Source organism: Danio rerio, chromosome 10 (assembly GCF_052040795.2).
Source record: "Danio rerio strain M-AB ecotype USA chromosome 10, GRCz13ab, whole genome shotgun sequence".
NCBI classification, from domain to species: domain Eukaryota; kingdom Metazoa; phylum Chordata; class Actinopteri; order Cypriniformes; family Danionidae; genus Danio; species Danio rerio.
The window spans coordinates 37,884,783-37,900,832 of record NC_141030.1 but is presented as its reverse complement, the minus strand read 5'-3'; the positions used below and the strand labels follow the sequence as shown (position 1 = coordinate 37,900,832).

The 16,050-nt window shown below is 37.0% G+C and overlaps 3 protein-coding genes and 1 pseudogene across 5 annotated transcripts in view; 2 read left to right on the top strand and 2 right to left on the bottom strand.

The window, feature by feature from the left end:
* Positions 1 to 16,050, top strand: part of LOC147842141 (uncharacterized) — a 1,078,568-nt gene that overhangs the window by 620,581 nt on the left and 441,937 nt on the right. The window lies entirely within an intron of this gene.
* Positions 1 to 16,050, bottom strand: part of stard13a (StAR related lipid transfer domain containing 13a) — a 250,288-nt gene that overhangs the window by 187,636 nt on the left and 46,602 nt on the right. The gene's annotated exons all lie outside the window — the stretch shown is intronic.
* LOC147842148 (serine protease HTRA2, mitochondrial-like) lies at positions 153 to 3,375 on the bottom strand (annotated as a pseudogene). The gene is made up of 6 exons (XR_015501352.1): positions 3,246 to 3,375; positions 3,113 to 3,145; positions 1,426 to 1,534; positions 1,272 to 1,341; positions 528 to 618; positions 153 to 442 (listed from the first exon to the last, which is right to left on the bottom strand). The product of XR_015501352.1 is annotated as a serine protease HTRA2, mitochondrial-like (transcript).
* On the top strand, positions 12,739 to 16,038 carry LOC141374981 (serine/threonine-protein kinase pim-2-like). Its single transcript, XM_087271109.1, has 7 exons — positions 12,739 to 13,184; positions 13,690 to 14,133; positions 14,492 to 14,586; positions 14,761 to 14,811; positions 14,932 to 15,307; positions 15,608 to 15,781; positions 15,868 to 16,038. Exons 1-7 carry the CDS (start codon positions 12,899 to 12,901, stop codon positions 15,966 to 15,968), a joined length of 1,527 nt encoding a protein of 508 aa, XP_087127235.1. The 5' UTR covers positions 12,739 to 12,898; the 3' UTR covers positions 15,969 to 16,038.

Sequence of the window (16,050 nt, the reverse complement as noted above, 5' to 3'; positions counted from 1 at the left end):
CATCATGACAATCCTAAACAAAATATTCAGTGATATTCCTTCAAATCAATACTGATAGTGTAGTTTGCGCAGACACACAGAGGTTTATCCAGTGTACAGAAGTCTGAATCATCCACATTATTTCATACGCTTCCAGAAACACGTTTACTACACGAATGTCCAGCGTTTGCTAAAACTGTTCAACTCTTTAGATGATTCCTTTCTTACAACATCTCCAACTATGACAGCTTCTCATTACTCACCATTTCTTAATCTTACTAAATACTTGACTTGATGTCGCTCTGTGGACTCTGGGGTCATGTGCAGCATGAGCAGGACGGCCCCCCGGCGGACCACCACATTTAAGCTTTCGCTGGTCCTCACAGCATTATATATCTCCTACGACGTGTTCACCTTTACCCCATTGATCTCAATAATAACATCTCCTGGCTTCATTCCGGCTCTGCAAAACAGAAAACAGGAAATGACATCATCAATAGGATGCCTTAATCAACAGCTGATAACATCATGTTCAGAGAGCAGCACACCTGTTGGCTGGAGATCCTTCAATCACACGGTGGATGAGAACTCCATGAGAAACATTAGGGAAGATCTCGCATCCTTAGCTCATCGATTATACTGAGGAGGGGAAAAAGAGAATTTAAAGATAATAAAAGACTCACTTCAGTGCAAAGTTTACGGTTTAAGGATTGATTGATAAATAGATAAGATAGATAGATTCATAGATTGATTGATTGATTGATTGATAGTTTAATAGACAGATCAGCAAAACAATCAATATTACATTTGCTTCAACCAAAAACACTTCAATGTCTGCGGTTTAATTACTCTTGCTAATAACATAGTAAAAACATCTGAAAAGCATTATTCCCATAATACATTTGTTTTTGAGTAGTTTTTTTCTGTCACTGCAACACAGAAAGGTCTTTGTCCCGCCCTTACATTTCAGGTAAAACTAAACAAGGTTGACTGTGATTGGCCACTTCTCATATCATTTAAATCACTGCTTCGGAATGACGGTAGTTTGTGGAGGTATTTTTGCATTAAATTGTAACAAAAATTCACAAACATTTTTATTTTTCGGCCGTGAAAATTGCATACAAATTCTCCTTGATAAATTAAGCACTTTTCAACAGAACAAGCCAATTTTCCAGGTATTCCAGCACTTGAATTTCTAAGAGCCAAATCTAGTGGTAAATAACAAAAATCTGCAGATTCCATAATGTATGAATTTTGCTCTCCTGTAAAATTGTAATAAAAGTGTTTGGCACCTGGGGGTCAAAGTCAACATCATCACTCCAATGTAACGCCTTTTCGATCCCGATTCTCCAAACCAAGAGTCTGAAAAAAAGACCCAATAACCATCTGTCAGTGAAAAAAAATGCTGTCACAGACAAAAGCAAGCAGCTGTGAGGTCATTCTTACTCTATTTGTCTGCAGATCGGTCTAGGAAGAGACGGACTCTGTCTAAGGAAATAGCGAAGGAAATCCCTGCTGTCACTTTCATAGTATTAATGCTGATGACCTCACCATCCTGAAGAGTACAAACATGACACATCAGTTTATTACATAAGGCTAGAGTATGGCCAGTACAATACAATATTGATGAACATTTGAAAACAATTCACGTTCTTAATATGACAGTCATGAAGCTCTGTGTTGCTCTGAAGGTCCAGCAATCTGTAGTCAACTACTAAATGTGCACTAATAACTTTGCCTTTTACCTTATTGTACAAGGAGGGTACCACCATAGCTGTGAGATACGTTCTACTTGGGATTTCGTAGTGTGGTTCTAGCACACTAATTAAATGCCTAAAACCGGAGTTTTCTACCCCTGAAAAAGGTTGCATGTCTGTGGCTATAAATACTCCTACCCTAATACTCCTACTATTATGCCTACAATTGTCTTTGCTTGTGTTGAGTTACTTGGAATTTTTATTCCAAATGAAGACAAAAGAGTAGTTTGTGTTTCACTTGTCGGTTTAACAGATAAAGTAATGATTTTGTGGACATCAGTAATCTAACTATTAGCCTTAATCTGATTAAAACAATAATATGATTAAGATGTTTGCATGAGTTGCTTTTTGAATGTTCATTTCATGATCCCGTTTTACATGTTAAAGCACATAATACGATTAACGTCATTGTGTCACCACGCTTTCCACGTTTCCTCCGGAGTGTCATGTAATTTCGGGGAGTTTCATTCTTAATTTGTCGACTTTAACTGCAGTTTGGCATTTTTATTTTCATTCAAGAACATTTCATGCGTGCCCCCCATGACAAACGACATATTGGATCCGAGGAACTGCTAGAAGAGTGTAGTTTTAATGGCCTACTTCGCTGTCTGAATAACAAGGAACACCGATTGCTTACTTACCAAATCCGTAGAGACAGGACAATCAACACGAACTGGATTTGCGATTTTTTTTTATAAGAAGACGAGTGGCAAATCTGGATTTCACCATTTATAATACAAAAAGCTCTCGGGTAAAAATGTTCCTTACAATATTTTTGTTGCGTGTTAGAAGACCACTGTAGTCCACAAATGTGGGTCCTTTCTCATTGCGCGAAAATGAAAACAAAACCTTTGTTAAGGCACGTTTATAAACAACACTGACGACCCATGTCTCCAAACAATTCTTCTTCTTCCACTTGTTTTATATACGGTTAGCAACACAACGTTGCGTCTCTCTGAATACTGTAACAGGTAGTTTTTGAAGCTACCATGCATATTAATAAAGCTGCACCTCATTCACAATAGAGCGCGCTGATTAGTTCGTCTTTCTCTTGAATTATTGATGAAAGCTCAAAGACGTCACATTGTACCCGCCGGTACAGACACCCAGTCTCCATGCTGGAATTTACACAAGGAGCTCGTGGCCTTGACGTAGCTTCAAAATTTCTTTTCAAACCGGAAGAACGAATTTGTTCGAAATAACGCAAAAACAACCAATTTTCACTTTTATTGTGAAATATGTGTGTCCTAATAGTGTTTTTAGCAGCGTGGAACATATATATGACTGTCAACATCTCAAAAATGTGTTTTGGTGTTTTTTGACCCTTTAAACCAAAAGGCAGAAGCAGTTTTTTTGAGTAAATGTCAGCGACTCACCAGGTTTATGAGAGGCCCTCCTGAATTTCCAAACTGTAAAGCAGAATTGTGATTGAGTGATGGAATGCAATTCATTAAATGATGACATACATTTTTTTTGCATGCAACAACACCCAGTTTCCAGTGCTCTTACATCTATGGTAGCGTCCGTCTGGATGTAGTCCATGTTGGAGTAGGAGAGACCCAGTTCTTTACTGCCTCACTGAGCAGAGCTGACGATGCCAGATGTGATGGTGTTTTTAAGAGAAAAGGGGCTCCCCATGGCAACCACAAATTCACCTTGACGCACATCAGATGACTTGCCAAGACGCAACGTGGTAGAGGATTCTAGGACAAGATGGAGAAAACAATGACACTATGTCAGACTATATGGTCATGTACTAGAACTGTGGTAAAAGAAAACTGAAAAATTAATAGCAAAAATGGCGTTCCAAACATAAAAGCCTCCTCTGTTACTGTTCAAGGCTCAAAATTAACCTTTTTTGTTTGGTAGCACCGGTGCTCCTGACTTAAAAAATGTAGGCGCATCAGACAAAATTTTGTCGCACCCAACAATTATAAGCAACGTTACTACATGTTTTATACAAACAGAGTAATTGCATTTGAAATCAACACTAATCAAACTAAAAAGCAAAAAAAAAAAAAAAAATATATATATATATATGCATGCGTGAGGAAAATATGTCTCAACGAAATCCCGTTATTACAAGTAAATAGATTTTATGACATACTGTAACTGAGTGACCAAAGCATACACAGACCGCTGTGCTGTTCTCATGGGTGGTGTCTGATATTGCACTGATGCTTTCGACATGTACTGTACCCTATTATATGCATACATCATGTTAATAGCTATACCCGTCTTCATGAGTAGCGATAATAGTTTTCTCGGCTCAAGCCCGTTTGCCATGGTGTACGTGGTGTTACATTTTACATATAGCTGCCACTTGCACGGCGGGCATCTGGCGATTATATGAAGGATTAAACAGAAGCTCTCGTGCTAGATGTGGCAAACAGTTACCTGAAAATTCCATCCCACAGACTTTTCATAGCGGACTTGAAGCCAATGGAAGTCTTTTATTCACTCTTTGAAAAGTGTAGATGTGTGATTGACATTCAGCACATGATCACTACTAAGATGTGTCATTATTTGTAACTTTAGATGACAGTTTCTAAAAAAACATCTGTCAGTGTAATCTTAATTCTCATCTTCAGCGCTTTATAATTTTTCGCAGTAGTAGCTCTCCCAGTCATCCCAAACCAGAAGGCATTGACTGAGTGATTGACAGCTGATATTAACCAATCCATTTACGCTCTGTTCTAGAGCAATGGCCCAATAAGAAGAGCTCAAAGGCGGGGCAAGTATTATGAACTTGGCTTTGTTTACTGCAGCAAGTTGACATGACAACTGTTGTAAACCATTCCTAAGAACTACGTTTCACATTTCAAGTGCAGAGATGCATTCTGCGTGAATGTCCTCCAAATCCGCGCATGTGGTGAACACTTTGCAGTAAAAACTGGTCGCACACATCAATTTTATGCACTCGCAAAAATGCTTCCAAGTATATTTTGAGGTCGCATAGATAAAATTTCGGGCGCATAAGTGACCGAAATGGTCGCAATTTCGAGCCCTGCTGTTGGTTTAACTAAAAATGTTGACAATAATTATTCTTTAGTTGCTGTAATATTTCTGTTTAAAAATCTGAGGATACAAAACCATGTCACTAAGGTTATCACAATTTCGAGTTTATTTCCATATTTGTATGCAGCTGTTACTCCTGAAATATTACAGCGTGTATGTAGCATAAATACACTACAAACAGATTAATGGGTTAACACCAGGGCTTGACATTAACACCCACCAACCGCAGGTAGACTTCGGCTGTGGCGGATTAGACAGCCACTCCCACTATCCACTTTGGCTGGTCGAAAATCATTTTTAAATTGTATTTTTTTTAAAAGCAGGGTTCGACAATAAGGATGAACCTCTAGAAATGAGAAGCAGCTTGACTGACAAAAACAACTGTGTTCACGCAAGCAAAAGAAAGCAGATGAATACAGAATGTTAAGTGATGCGCGCAAGTTTTACAAAGCGTGCACACTCTCATTTCCTTGCGTGAGCAACCTTGACTGGAAACACAATGCTGCTATCGGTTCTGTTTGAAATAGACTGGACAAAAAGTGATACACATCCACCATTTTCAAGAGCTCGAGATTTTTTAAAAAGAAGGTATTTTATGTTTGCAGCAGTGGTTTCAGCTTTAGCTTTAAATAATCTTTGAACAGATTATTAATGGGCCTAACGTTAACTGTGTGCGTTTGATCATCCTTTCATTATTGCACACGGTATGTTTTTCACCTGCTTTCTTTTTGTTAATATGATTTAATTATCATTCTTTTCAGTAATGTTGATTTAATAGATTAACTTTTATGCAAAGTTAACTGCTGATCTGAGACCTTAAGCTAGGACAGACAGCTTTGCATAGTTTTACTGTGGTACCCATCAAATTAAAAAAGGCTAGAGAGATTAAAACTATACCATGGTATAATAGTCATACTCGTGCGCTCAAAACAGCAACCCGCGCCCTGGAACGTAAATGGAAAAAAACTAATTTAGAGGTCTTTAGAATTGCGTACAAAGACAGTATGTCCAGCTATAGGAGGGCTCTAAAATCTGCCAGGACCGAGCACCTGCGCAAACTGATAGAAAATAATCATAACAATCCTAGATTTTTATTTAACACCATCTCTAAATTAGCAAATAATCGGTCATCCTTGGAACAAACTACTCCACCGCAAATATGAGTGATGATTTCATGAATTTTTTCAGTAATAAAATAGAAGGCTTTAGACAGAAAATAGGAGATGCCAAACTTTCTGCACCGGCTTATACTCCAAATCCTGTAAATATTTCATTGAATCATAATAATAACCTACACTGCTTCAAAATCATAGAACATGAAGAGTTAGTAAAAATTATAAATAGCTCTAAAGCAGCTACGTGTATGCTGGACTCAATTCCAACAAAATTACTGAAAGAGCTGATACCTGCTATAGGAGAACCTCTTCTTAACATTATCAACTCTTCGTTATCTATAGGCCATGTTCCAAACTCTTACAAGCTAGCTGTTATTAAGCCTATTATTAAGAAACCGCAACTAGACACCAACAACTTAGCTAATTATAGGCCTATTTCAAATCTTCCATTTCTGTCTAAAATACTAGAAAAAGTAGTTTCCACTCAATTATGCTCCTTTCTGCAGACAAACAATATTTTTGAAGTGTTTCAGTCAGGTTTCAGGGCTCATCACAGTACAGAAACCGCCTTAGTGAAAATAACCAACGATTTACTCTTAGCTGCTGACCGAGGGTGCGTCTCGCTATTAGTTTTACTCGATCTTAGTGCGGCATTTGATACCATTGACCACAATATCCTCATAAATCGCTTAAAGTCTACAGGTGTCCAGGGACAGGCTCTACAATGGTTTAAGTCATACTTAACTGACCGCTACCAGTTTGTGAATCTTAATGGACAGCCTTCACAAATCTGCCCAGTAAAGTATGGGGTGCCTCAAGGATCAGTTTTAGGCCCTTTACTGTTTACAATTTACATGCTACCTCTGGGAGACATTATTAGAAGACATGGGATCAGCTTTCACTGCTATGCAGATGATACTCAATTATATATTTCCACTAAACCTGACGAGACGTCTGAACTGTCTAAACTAACTGAGTGTATCAGAGATGTTAAAGACTGGATGACCAACAATTTTCTTCTCTTAAACTCAGACAAAACAGAATTATTACTTATTGGGCCTAAATCTTGCACACAGCAGATCTCGCAACTCAATTTACAATTAGAGGGATACAAAGTTAGCGTTAGCTCTACTATAAAAGATTTGGGTGTCATATTAGACAGCAATCTAACTTTTAAAAACCATATATCCCATGTCACAAAAACTGCCTTCTTTCATCTGAGAAATATCGCTAAATTACGAAATATGCTATCCATCTCAGATGCAGAAAAGCTAGTCCATGCTTTTATGACTTCGAGACTGGATTACTGTAATGCTCTATTTGCTGGCTGCCCAGCATCCTCTATTAACAAACTTCAATTAGTACAAAATGCAGCAGCCAGACTTCTGACCAGGTCTAGAAAATATGATCATATAACCCCAATTTTATCCTCCTTACACTGGCTGCCTGTTAAATTTCGTATTGAATTTAAAATATTACTTCTCACCTATAAAGCTCTAAATAATCCAGCTCCTGTTTATCTAACCAACCTTCTGTCTCGCTACGAACCAACTCGCTCCTTAAGATCTCAAAATTCAGGGCTTCTGGTAGTACCTAGAATAGCAAAATCAAGTAAAGGAGGTCGAGCCTTCTCTTTCATGGCTCCTACACTCTGGAATAGCCTTCCTGGTAATGTCCGAGGCTCAGACACACTCTCCCAGTTCAAAACTAGATTAAAGACCTATCTGTTTAGTAAAGCATACACTCAATGCATCACCTAGCGGGTTCCACACAGGCTTCTGCATCTTGCTTATAAACACTATGAACAGCAGCTACGCTAATTATTCTCTTTATTCTCTATTTTCACCTGGGGATACTCATCCCGAGGTCCTCAGATTAGGCGGAGTCACTGATTGGATCCAAGACCAGCGACGTGATGATCCCAAGGATTCCATATCCGGGACCGGGCCATATCCTGAGCTGCTGCTGCGCTGATGGTCGTGGGGAGTGGAGAACATGTGTCTGATTCCAGCGACGCTCCAGGGACAGACGAGTCTTCATTGAGGCCATCTTCCAGCTTAAACCACGGCGAATGAAGTTCTGCACAAGACTTTTGGCCAGCGGAGAAATTAAAATGGTCGTGCCCAACTGAGTCTGGTTCTCTCAAGGTTTTTTTTCTTCACTCCCATCAGGTGAAGTTTTTTTTCCCTCTCCGCTGTCGCCACTGCCTCGCATGGTTCAGGATTGGTAGAGCTACGCATCGATGAATTTGCTCTTCAGTGTTTGAACTCTCAGTAATGATTAAATCACACTGAACTGAGCTAAACTGAACTGAACTGAACTTAAACACTAAAACCTGAACCACACTGTTCCAGTTACTGAACCACACTGTTCCAGTTACTATGACCATTTATGTGAAGCTGCTTTGACACAATCTACATTGTAAAAGCGCTATACAAATAAAGCTGAATTGAATTGAATTGAATTTTAGACAGGCTACATGACAATAATTGTTATTTAAGTTTTATTTAATAAAAAGTGTATGCATATTATAACATATATTTTGCTGGTTTTTGAATTTTTCTAATTATAAACTTTTTAGAGAAAAAATTGGTACAACCTTAATGTTGAGCCCTAAAATAATAACCAATTACAATGCAACACCATGAAACCACTACCGCTCATGCTCATTGAACAAAGTCATACACAACACATCTAAATCAAGTAATTTTGCAAATATTTTTCCCAAAAACAAAAGTGAAAATGGCGAGTGGCTAGGAAAGTTGAAAAACTACTAGCCATATAGGCTGGTGATCAAAAAAGTTAATGTAGATCCATTAAAATATTAAAAATCATATTGACCTCACACTTTTAAAGTAGTAACCGTGATACATTTTTGATTCTTTAAGCTCAATTCTTAAATAAACACAGTTCAAAAAGAAATTACTCATTTGATAAAGACCTTTTACTAAAAATGTAAATTAATAAAATGAGTCCTTGCTCTTACCATATAAAACTATGACTCATTAAAAATAGGGATGCACCGATACCATTTTTTATAACCGATTTGATTTCGATCCCAAAATTCTGAGTGTCGACCAATACAGATGCGATCCCGATACTGTGCCGGTTTTTCTTTTAAGCATAATATAGTTTCTATGGTGATAAACTCAAACAATATATCTTGTTTAGTAAAAATAAAAGACGTATAGGCCTACTGTATATGACAGACGACACAATCTAACTGAAAACATGATGCTTGCTGTAAACCAGGAAACATTATTTGAGCATTTATTAAGACATTGATCTGATGTGGTCCAGCTTATGTTTCTTTTTAATAGTAAGATTTTTCTTTGAACTCTGCAACAGGCAACCACTATTGACCCTAATCAAAACACAAACTGGTCTGTTAAATAAACTATTGATATAAATAAAATTACAGTCAAATATTCACAGTTTCAGAGTAACCTACAGTATATGAGGCTAAATTATTTTCTGTTAATGACAATCAATATTGTGCCTTTCAGTTTCACTTTTATTAATTTAACCACAATGAGCCAGGCTTACAAACTATCCTAAAAGTATTCCCCTAGGAAGAATAAACTCAGTCGGATAATTCTACAGAGCGGCACACGTCACATCAGCTGGTGTGTGAATGAAGTGCTTGATGCATCACTGAGACAGCGCGCAGTCCTCCGCTATCTGCAGACACTTCCAATCCAAAACAGCAGTAAAAAGGGAAGAAATCAGTGCGTAAAGGATCTGTCCAATGTATTATTGAGCCTTTTCTAGTTTTAAATTTCAGGTAGGCCTACTTTGTGTGTGAAGAGCAGGTAGTATTCCACTCAGTTCCAGTGTTGTGAATGCGATCATCTGATCTAACAGACACAGCGCTACATGATTCAGAAACAGCAATAAACTCCTCGTTTCAGGTCGAAATGAACCAATTTAATGCAAAACTAAATGCATTTCTCCACTGATTATTTATATTAACAGGAACAATTAGTCTTGGAGAAAGTTTTAAAATAGAAGGCTTTAGACCGAAAATAGGAGATGTTAAACTTTCTGCACCGGCTTATATTCCAAATCCTGTAAATATTTCACTGAATCATAATAACCTACACTGCTTCAAAATCATAGAACAGGAAGAGCTAGATAAAATCATAAATAGTTCTAAAGCAGCTACGTGTATGCTGGACTCAATTCCAATTCCACATCAGCATTTTTAAGCTTGTTTGACAGATGAGCACTTGTTTTACATTGTTGCAATTCTATAAATGCGTGTTTATAAAAGAAATTCATCATAAATTTTTGATGCATTTTCCCCCTTCATTTACCAAAATTTTGATATATTGTGGCTGGTTTTCTTGTGACCTGTCAATATATCGCAGAATCTTTAATATCGTGATTGAAGCAGCAGTGCCCGGAACAGCAGCAAAATGCTTTTTCATGAACTTGGCGATTAAAAAAAATAAGCTTCTGATTTATAAAATCAGAAAAAGATTGTTTTATGTTTTAAATAAGATTATTTTACTAACCTCATTGGCAGATTAATTTGTTTTACAAAAAAAAATCACTTAATTTAGAATTATTTCTGAGAACTGAAAATTTTTTGTACATATTTATTAATTTGATTTATATGCGAGTATGTCTAGAAAATGCTTCCTGATTTAGTTTGATTTTAATGTAAATAGATGTTTTAAGTTATTTGAACTACAAAATACAATATGTTTTTTTTTTCAGTATTAACATTTATATCCAATTAAAAAGAAATTATCTTTATTGTCACTATGTTTGACTGTTTGGCAGCCTGTCGTGTGCCTGAATAAAAATAAAAATAAGTATGTTATTGGCTACTTCCAGCTGCTTTTGTTTCTGCCAGCCCATATTAATGTTTTGTGTTATTTAGATTTTTGGCAAATAGTCATATAAAAAGTTGGATCAATAGGAAGTTATTTCTGCAGAATAATATTTAGAATTGTCTTAAAACATATATTTTATGATGTAAGCAACACAGCTACAGCGAACAAAATCAATAATGTGTGTTTTAAATTTATAGTGTGCGAATTATCAAGGATTGATGATAATTTATCATATTGTTTGCACCAAAGGGGCCACAAATAAAATCCTGCTTAGGGCCCCCTGAAGGCTTGGGCCGGCCCTGGTGAATTCATTTTAATTAATGAATAGGTTAACACATTGCTTAATATAAGAATGTTCAGTGCATTTGCCTGTCTCTTTATAACTTTTCAGAAGCCAACAAACTAGGTCAGAGGTCAAGATATAAATGGGAAAGAAAAATCTTGTTTCCATTTCAAAATGTCTTTCGGGAAACATGTTACCCCCAATGTGTAAAGCAATTTGAGTGTGCAGAAAAAATGCTATATAAATGTAAGGAATTATTATTATTAATTATTATTTATTCATTTCTATGTGAAACACTTTCATGAGCCCATTTAGCCAATAAGACAAAAACATAGTTTTACTAAAGTAAACTTACATTTATCCACACAAAATAAACCTGACTGTATTTTTTGTAGTAAAGCCGTGGTTAATTGTGTTAAATATGCCATTACAGCCTGCAGAATGGCATTTCAAACTGTGGCCTAACAAAAATATAGAAAATAAATATCGAGTTTCTGTAATATAAAACTAAATAATTCCTCTCCCTGTATAGTTCCAAAGGTTATCTAGTGTAATATTAAGGTAAACAAATGTAATATTAACAGAATCACTCAATTAGCAATCAATCTGACTGATGTTAACGTTAAAGATTTGATTGAGCTTTTAAGTAAAACAATAATTAGTTTAACGTTACAGTACCGTTAATATAACATTAATATTTACATTACAGTTACATTAAGTTGCATCAATGTTAGCATTAGCATCAACTGCTAATTAGCGCTAGCTAACTAGCCTGTGTGACATACAGTAATAAACGTAAGATCTAATTACACTGACTTTAATATTCATTGGTTTAATTTGTAATTGTTTCTTCGCAATTATTCGCGTATTGTTTAATTCGCATTTTTCACTTAGTAAAGGCGGGGACTGTTGACTAACGTTAGTAGCTCTAAATTAGTTGACTGGAACGCTGTGATGGTGTTAGCATGTAGCATGTACACACATAAAATAAGTACAGTTCGCAATTAAAACCATTACCTACCTTTTGTAGTAAATTAACTTAATAAAATCTACTGCAATTGATGTAAACAAAGATGTTTAATCCACAAGAATTTGATCATTATTCCTACCTGTTAGCGTTCACATCGGTTCAGTCCTTATATGTTAGGCTAGAGTGGGTTATTTTTTGCGAATGAATCTGTGGATTTAAATAAATTGTGAGAGTCGATTCATCCTTGACCTATTCATAAATACAACAGTTGCTTTGTTGCTGAATAAATGTCTTATTCACTTAAGACAGTGTCCTACCACCACCTACTGGCGGTTTCAGGTAATACATGGATAACTTCATTTTGTTGCATATTTTTGTTTTTAATTTATTATTTGAAGCATTATTCATTTAAAAATAATTCACAAAAATAAAGAATTTATATAATCATAATATATAAAATATAATATAAACGATAATAATAATACTGTTAAAAATGATAAATAATGAAAATATAAAATAACCGAAATGAGCTACTCAAAATAAATAAATCACACACACACACACACACACACACAAACACACACAAACACACACACACACACACGCACGCACACACACACGTATAAATATATATAAACATGGCAATAATTGTAATAAAAAGTAAAACGCAGAAAAAGTTGTGCATGACAGAAAAAATACATAGGCCTAAGTGCAAAATTAATTTAATTAATAATTGGAAAAAATGTGTATAAGCAGGTGGCTGTGTGAGCACATTAAGGCGAATGAGCCAGTCAGTCTAGCGCGGGCCTGCATTACAAGTTTGTTGTGTTTTAAAAAGTCTCTACGTAATACCAAATGGAATTGTGGAACTCTGACATCATCAGTGACAGTATAAAGCTTTTTGACGTAGCAGAAACTCTCATTAGCTTCTTTGGATGTCTAGTAGTTCAGTACTTTCTGCGATTCAACAGTACAGTGATACAATGGCATTTTCAAAACTGATTAACCGTCTGAAGAAAGCGTTTGGTGTTAAGTGTGCGAACGAACAACCGTGTGAGCCACTCGAACCCACCGGCAGCACGACAGAGAATCACCGTCATCTGATGACCGATGACCCGGCCGTCGCTGCAGGAAAACAGGCAGGGAGACAGAAAAAGAGGAAACTCAAATTGACTCCCATCTTCTTCGCCTGTTTTTCCAGAAGAAGAGCTACTGTTGTTGGTAAAATAGATTTATGAGCACTTTTAATTACTAAAGCATACTGTTAAACACACCAAACACAACACATAAGTGTTTAAAGATCAGAAATTACATTAACTGGAAGACATTTTAGAAAGAGTTTCTTAAAGCCACAGTTCACATAAACAAGACAATTCTGTCATAATTTACTCCTTAAACCTGTTTGAGGTGCTTTCAGCCATTGACTTCCACAGTATTTTGTGTTCCTACAATGAAGGTTAATGGCTGCTGATTTCAGGAATTTTCTTCAGAATTTGTAGTTTTGTGTAAAAAGCAGAAAAAATAAGAATTATTTGTATTAGGATTTTTTATTTCAGTGAGCTTTGCCTTTAGATATATAGTTTACTTGTTTGCTAATTCAATGCAGAAAACCCATGAAGATCATCAATAAAAACACATTGAGTAATGTTTCTGCAAATGAACTGTTCAAATATCTTGTCAAAAAGAGTTGTAGAGTCATATTAATGATGTTCCTTCCTCTCTTTAGATCAGCTATGTGTGCAGGAGATCCACGAACTTCACGCAGAGCCCATCAGTAGCTCTAAATTCTTCTGCACTGCTGTGAGCAACCTGGAGCTGGAAGTTCTCCAACCTCCAGCTCTTGATGCTCCAGCAGACGAAGATTTGGACTTTAAACCTGAAGTGAACAGCTTTGACTCTGCAGTGGTCATTGAGAACGACTCTGCAGAGCTTCACTTCCCAGAAGACATTGAATCCTCCCTCAGTGAGGACAGCCTGGAGCAAGAGCTTGAAAGTCCTCCAAGTTCACCATCCGATGAGGACAATGAATCTCCAGTGAGCCAGCAGCTCATAACAGATGACATCTGTGACTCTGCCCTGGATGAAAACTGGAACCCTTTACCGGATCAGGTCTCACAAGAGGACTCTGCTGTGAAGTCTACAGCAGATGATGGGACCTGCTTGGACAATAGTAAGTTTATTGCTGGAGTTCAGAACATTTGTTTAGGCTCATCAAACTTTGTAAAATTATACAGTTAAAGTCAAAATTATTCGCCCTCCTGTGATTTTTTATTAATATTTTTTAAATATTTCCCAAATGATGCAGAGCAATAAAGTTTAAGTATTCAGAACTTTAAGCTGAACACAGGTATCTTGAAAATATCCAGTAAATATGATGTACTGTCATCACGACAAAGATAAAAGACATCAGTTATTAGAAATGAGTTATTAAAACTATCATGTTCTGAAATCTGACAATAATTCTGACTTCAACTGTTTGTGTTTTTATTTGGTTTATAATTTAATGACATTTTCTTCATTTTTAACAGATGACATCAGCTGCCGCTACAAACTCGGAAAGCAGCTTGGTGAAGGAGGTTTCGGCTCCGTGTATGAGGGGATTCGCATACAGGATGGTCTGCAGGTATTCATTTTTGTAGACTCAAATCCTCTGATGAAGTTCCCTGTTTAAAGAACATCATCAGAGCTTTCATTGTTTGGACATTTCTGCTGACGAATGAATCCTCTGTTCAGGATTTATGACTGAATGAAATGATCTCCGTGCACATGTTAATTGTTCGCTTGTTCCTTTAAACAGGTGGCAGTTAAATTTGTCCAGAAGACCCCAAATATGCAAGATGTCAGCTCTGTGAGTAGACTACACTTTCTGTTCGCTGTGTTCAGTTTATAAAGTCTTATATTTATTATAGACCACAGGCTGTGGTCAGAAACCCTTGTTTGAAAACCAACATTATTATTTTGTTTTCAGTCATGTGACCAGCCACTTCCTCTAGAGATCACCTTGGCAAACATGGCCAGCGATGGCTCCAGGTGTTCGAATATTATTCAGCTTCTGGACTGGCAGGTCTTTGAAAACCATTACGTCATGGTGATGGAGCGGCCTAGTCCAAGCATGGACCTGGAGGCATTCCTTGAAGTCAGCGGAGGAGTCCTCAGTGAGAAAACAGCACATACCATCATGAGGCAAGCTGTTTATGCGGCCAACGTGTGCTGTTACCGCGGGGTGTTCCACCGGGACATTAAGCTTCAAAACCTGCTGGTGAACCCCGACACACTGGAAGTCAAGCTGATCGACTTCGGGTGTGGAGACTTCATGATGGAATCAGCCTACAGTATCTTCTCTGGTAGGTGTTTTGAATAGTGTGGTCAAAAGTATCGACTTCGGTACCAATCGATTCTGACATTTAACAAGTCAATTTGAGCGCTGTTAAACACCACTGATTGGCCATTGGTGTTCACATGCTCAGCAAATATGACTGTGATGAGTGTCGGTATCGATTGGTAGTTGATACTTTTGACAACACTAGTTATGAATGTGCATAAGCATTATTAATATACGTATTGAAAGCTGGTTAATTAGCACAGCTGAAGCCCATCTGGTATATATATTCAACATGATGCTAAACTAAACGTCTCTCCTCCAGGCACAGAAGCGTACATCCCGCCAGAGTTTTATGAAAAAGGATGCTACCGGGCCAAACCAGCGACGGTCTATTCTCTTGGGGTTCTTCTGTTCACAATGCTCCATGGAGAATTCCCATCAGCGTATGACCTGTACTACCTCCAACATGACTGGTCCAAATTTACCCTCTCTCAAGGTGAGATGTTCATCAAAGAACAATTAAGTGAAACAGCTTAATAATAATAATAACAATAACCTCACCTCTCCATTTCTTCTTCACAGAATGCTGTGATATGATGAGGGCTTGTCTGCATGAGAATCCAGAGTGCAGAATTCCTCTAGAAGAGATGCCTTACCACGACTGGTCCATGCTGGAGTTCTGAGTCACATTAGCAGAATGTTTTGTATATTTGATTTTTGTACATGTCTGTAATAAAATTATATTTTATTGAACTCACTTGTGTT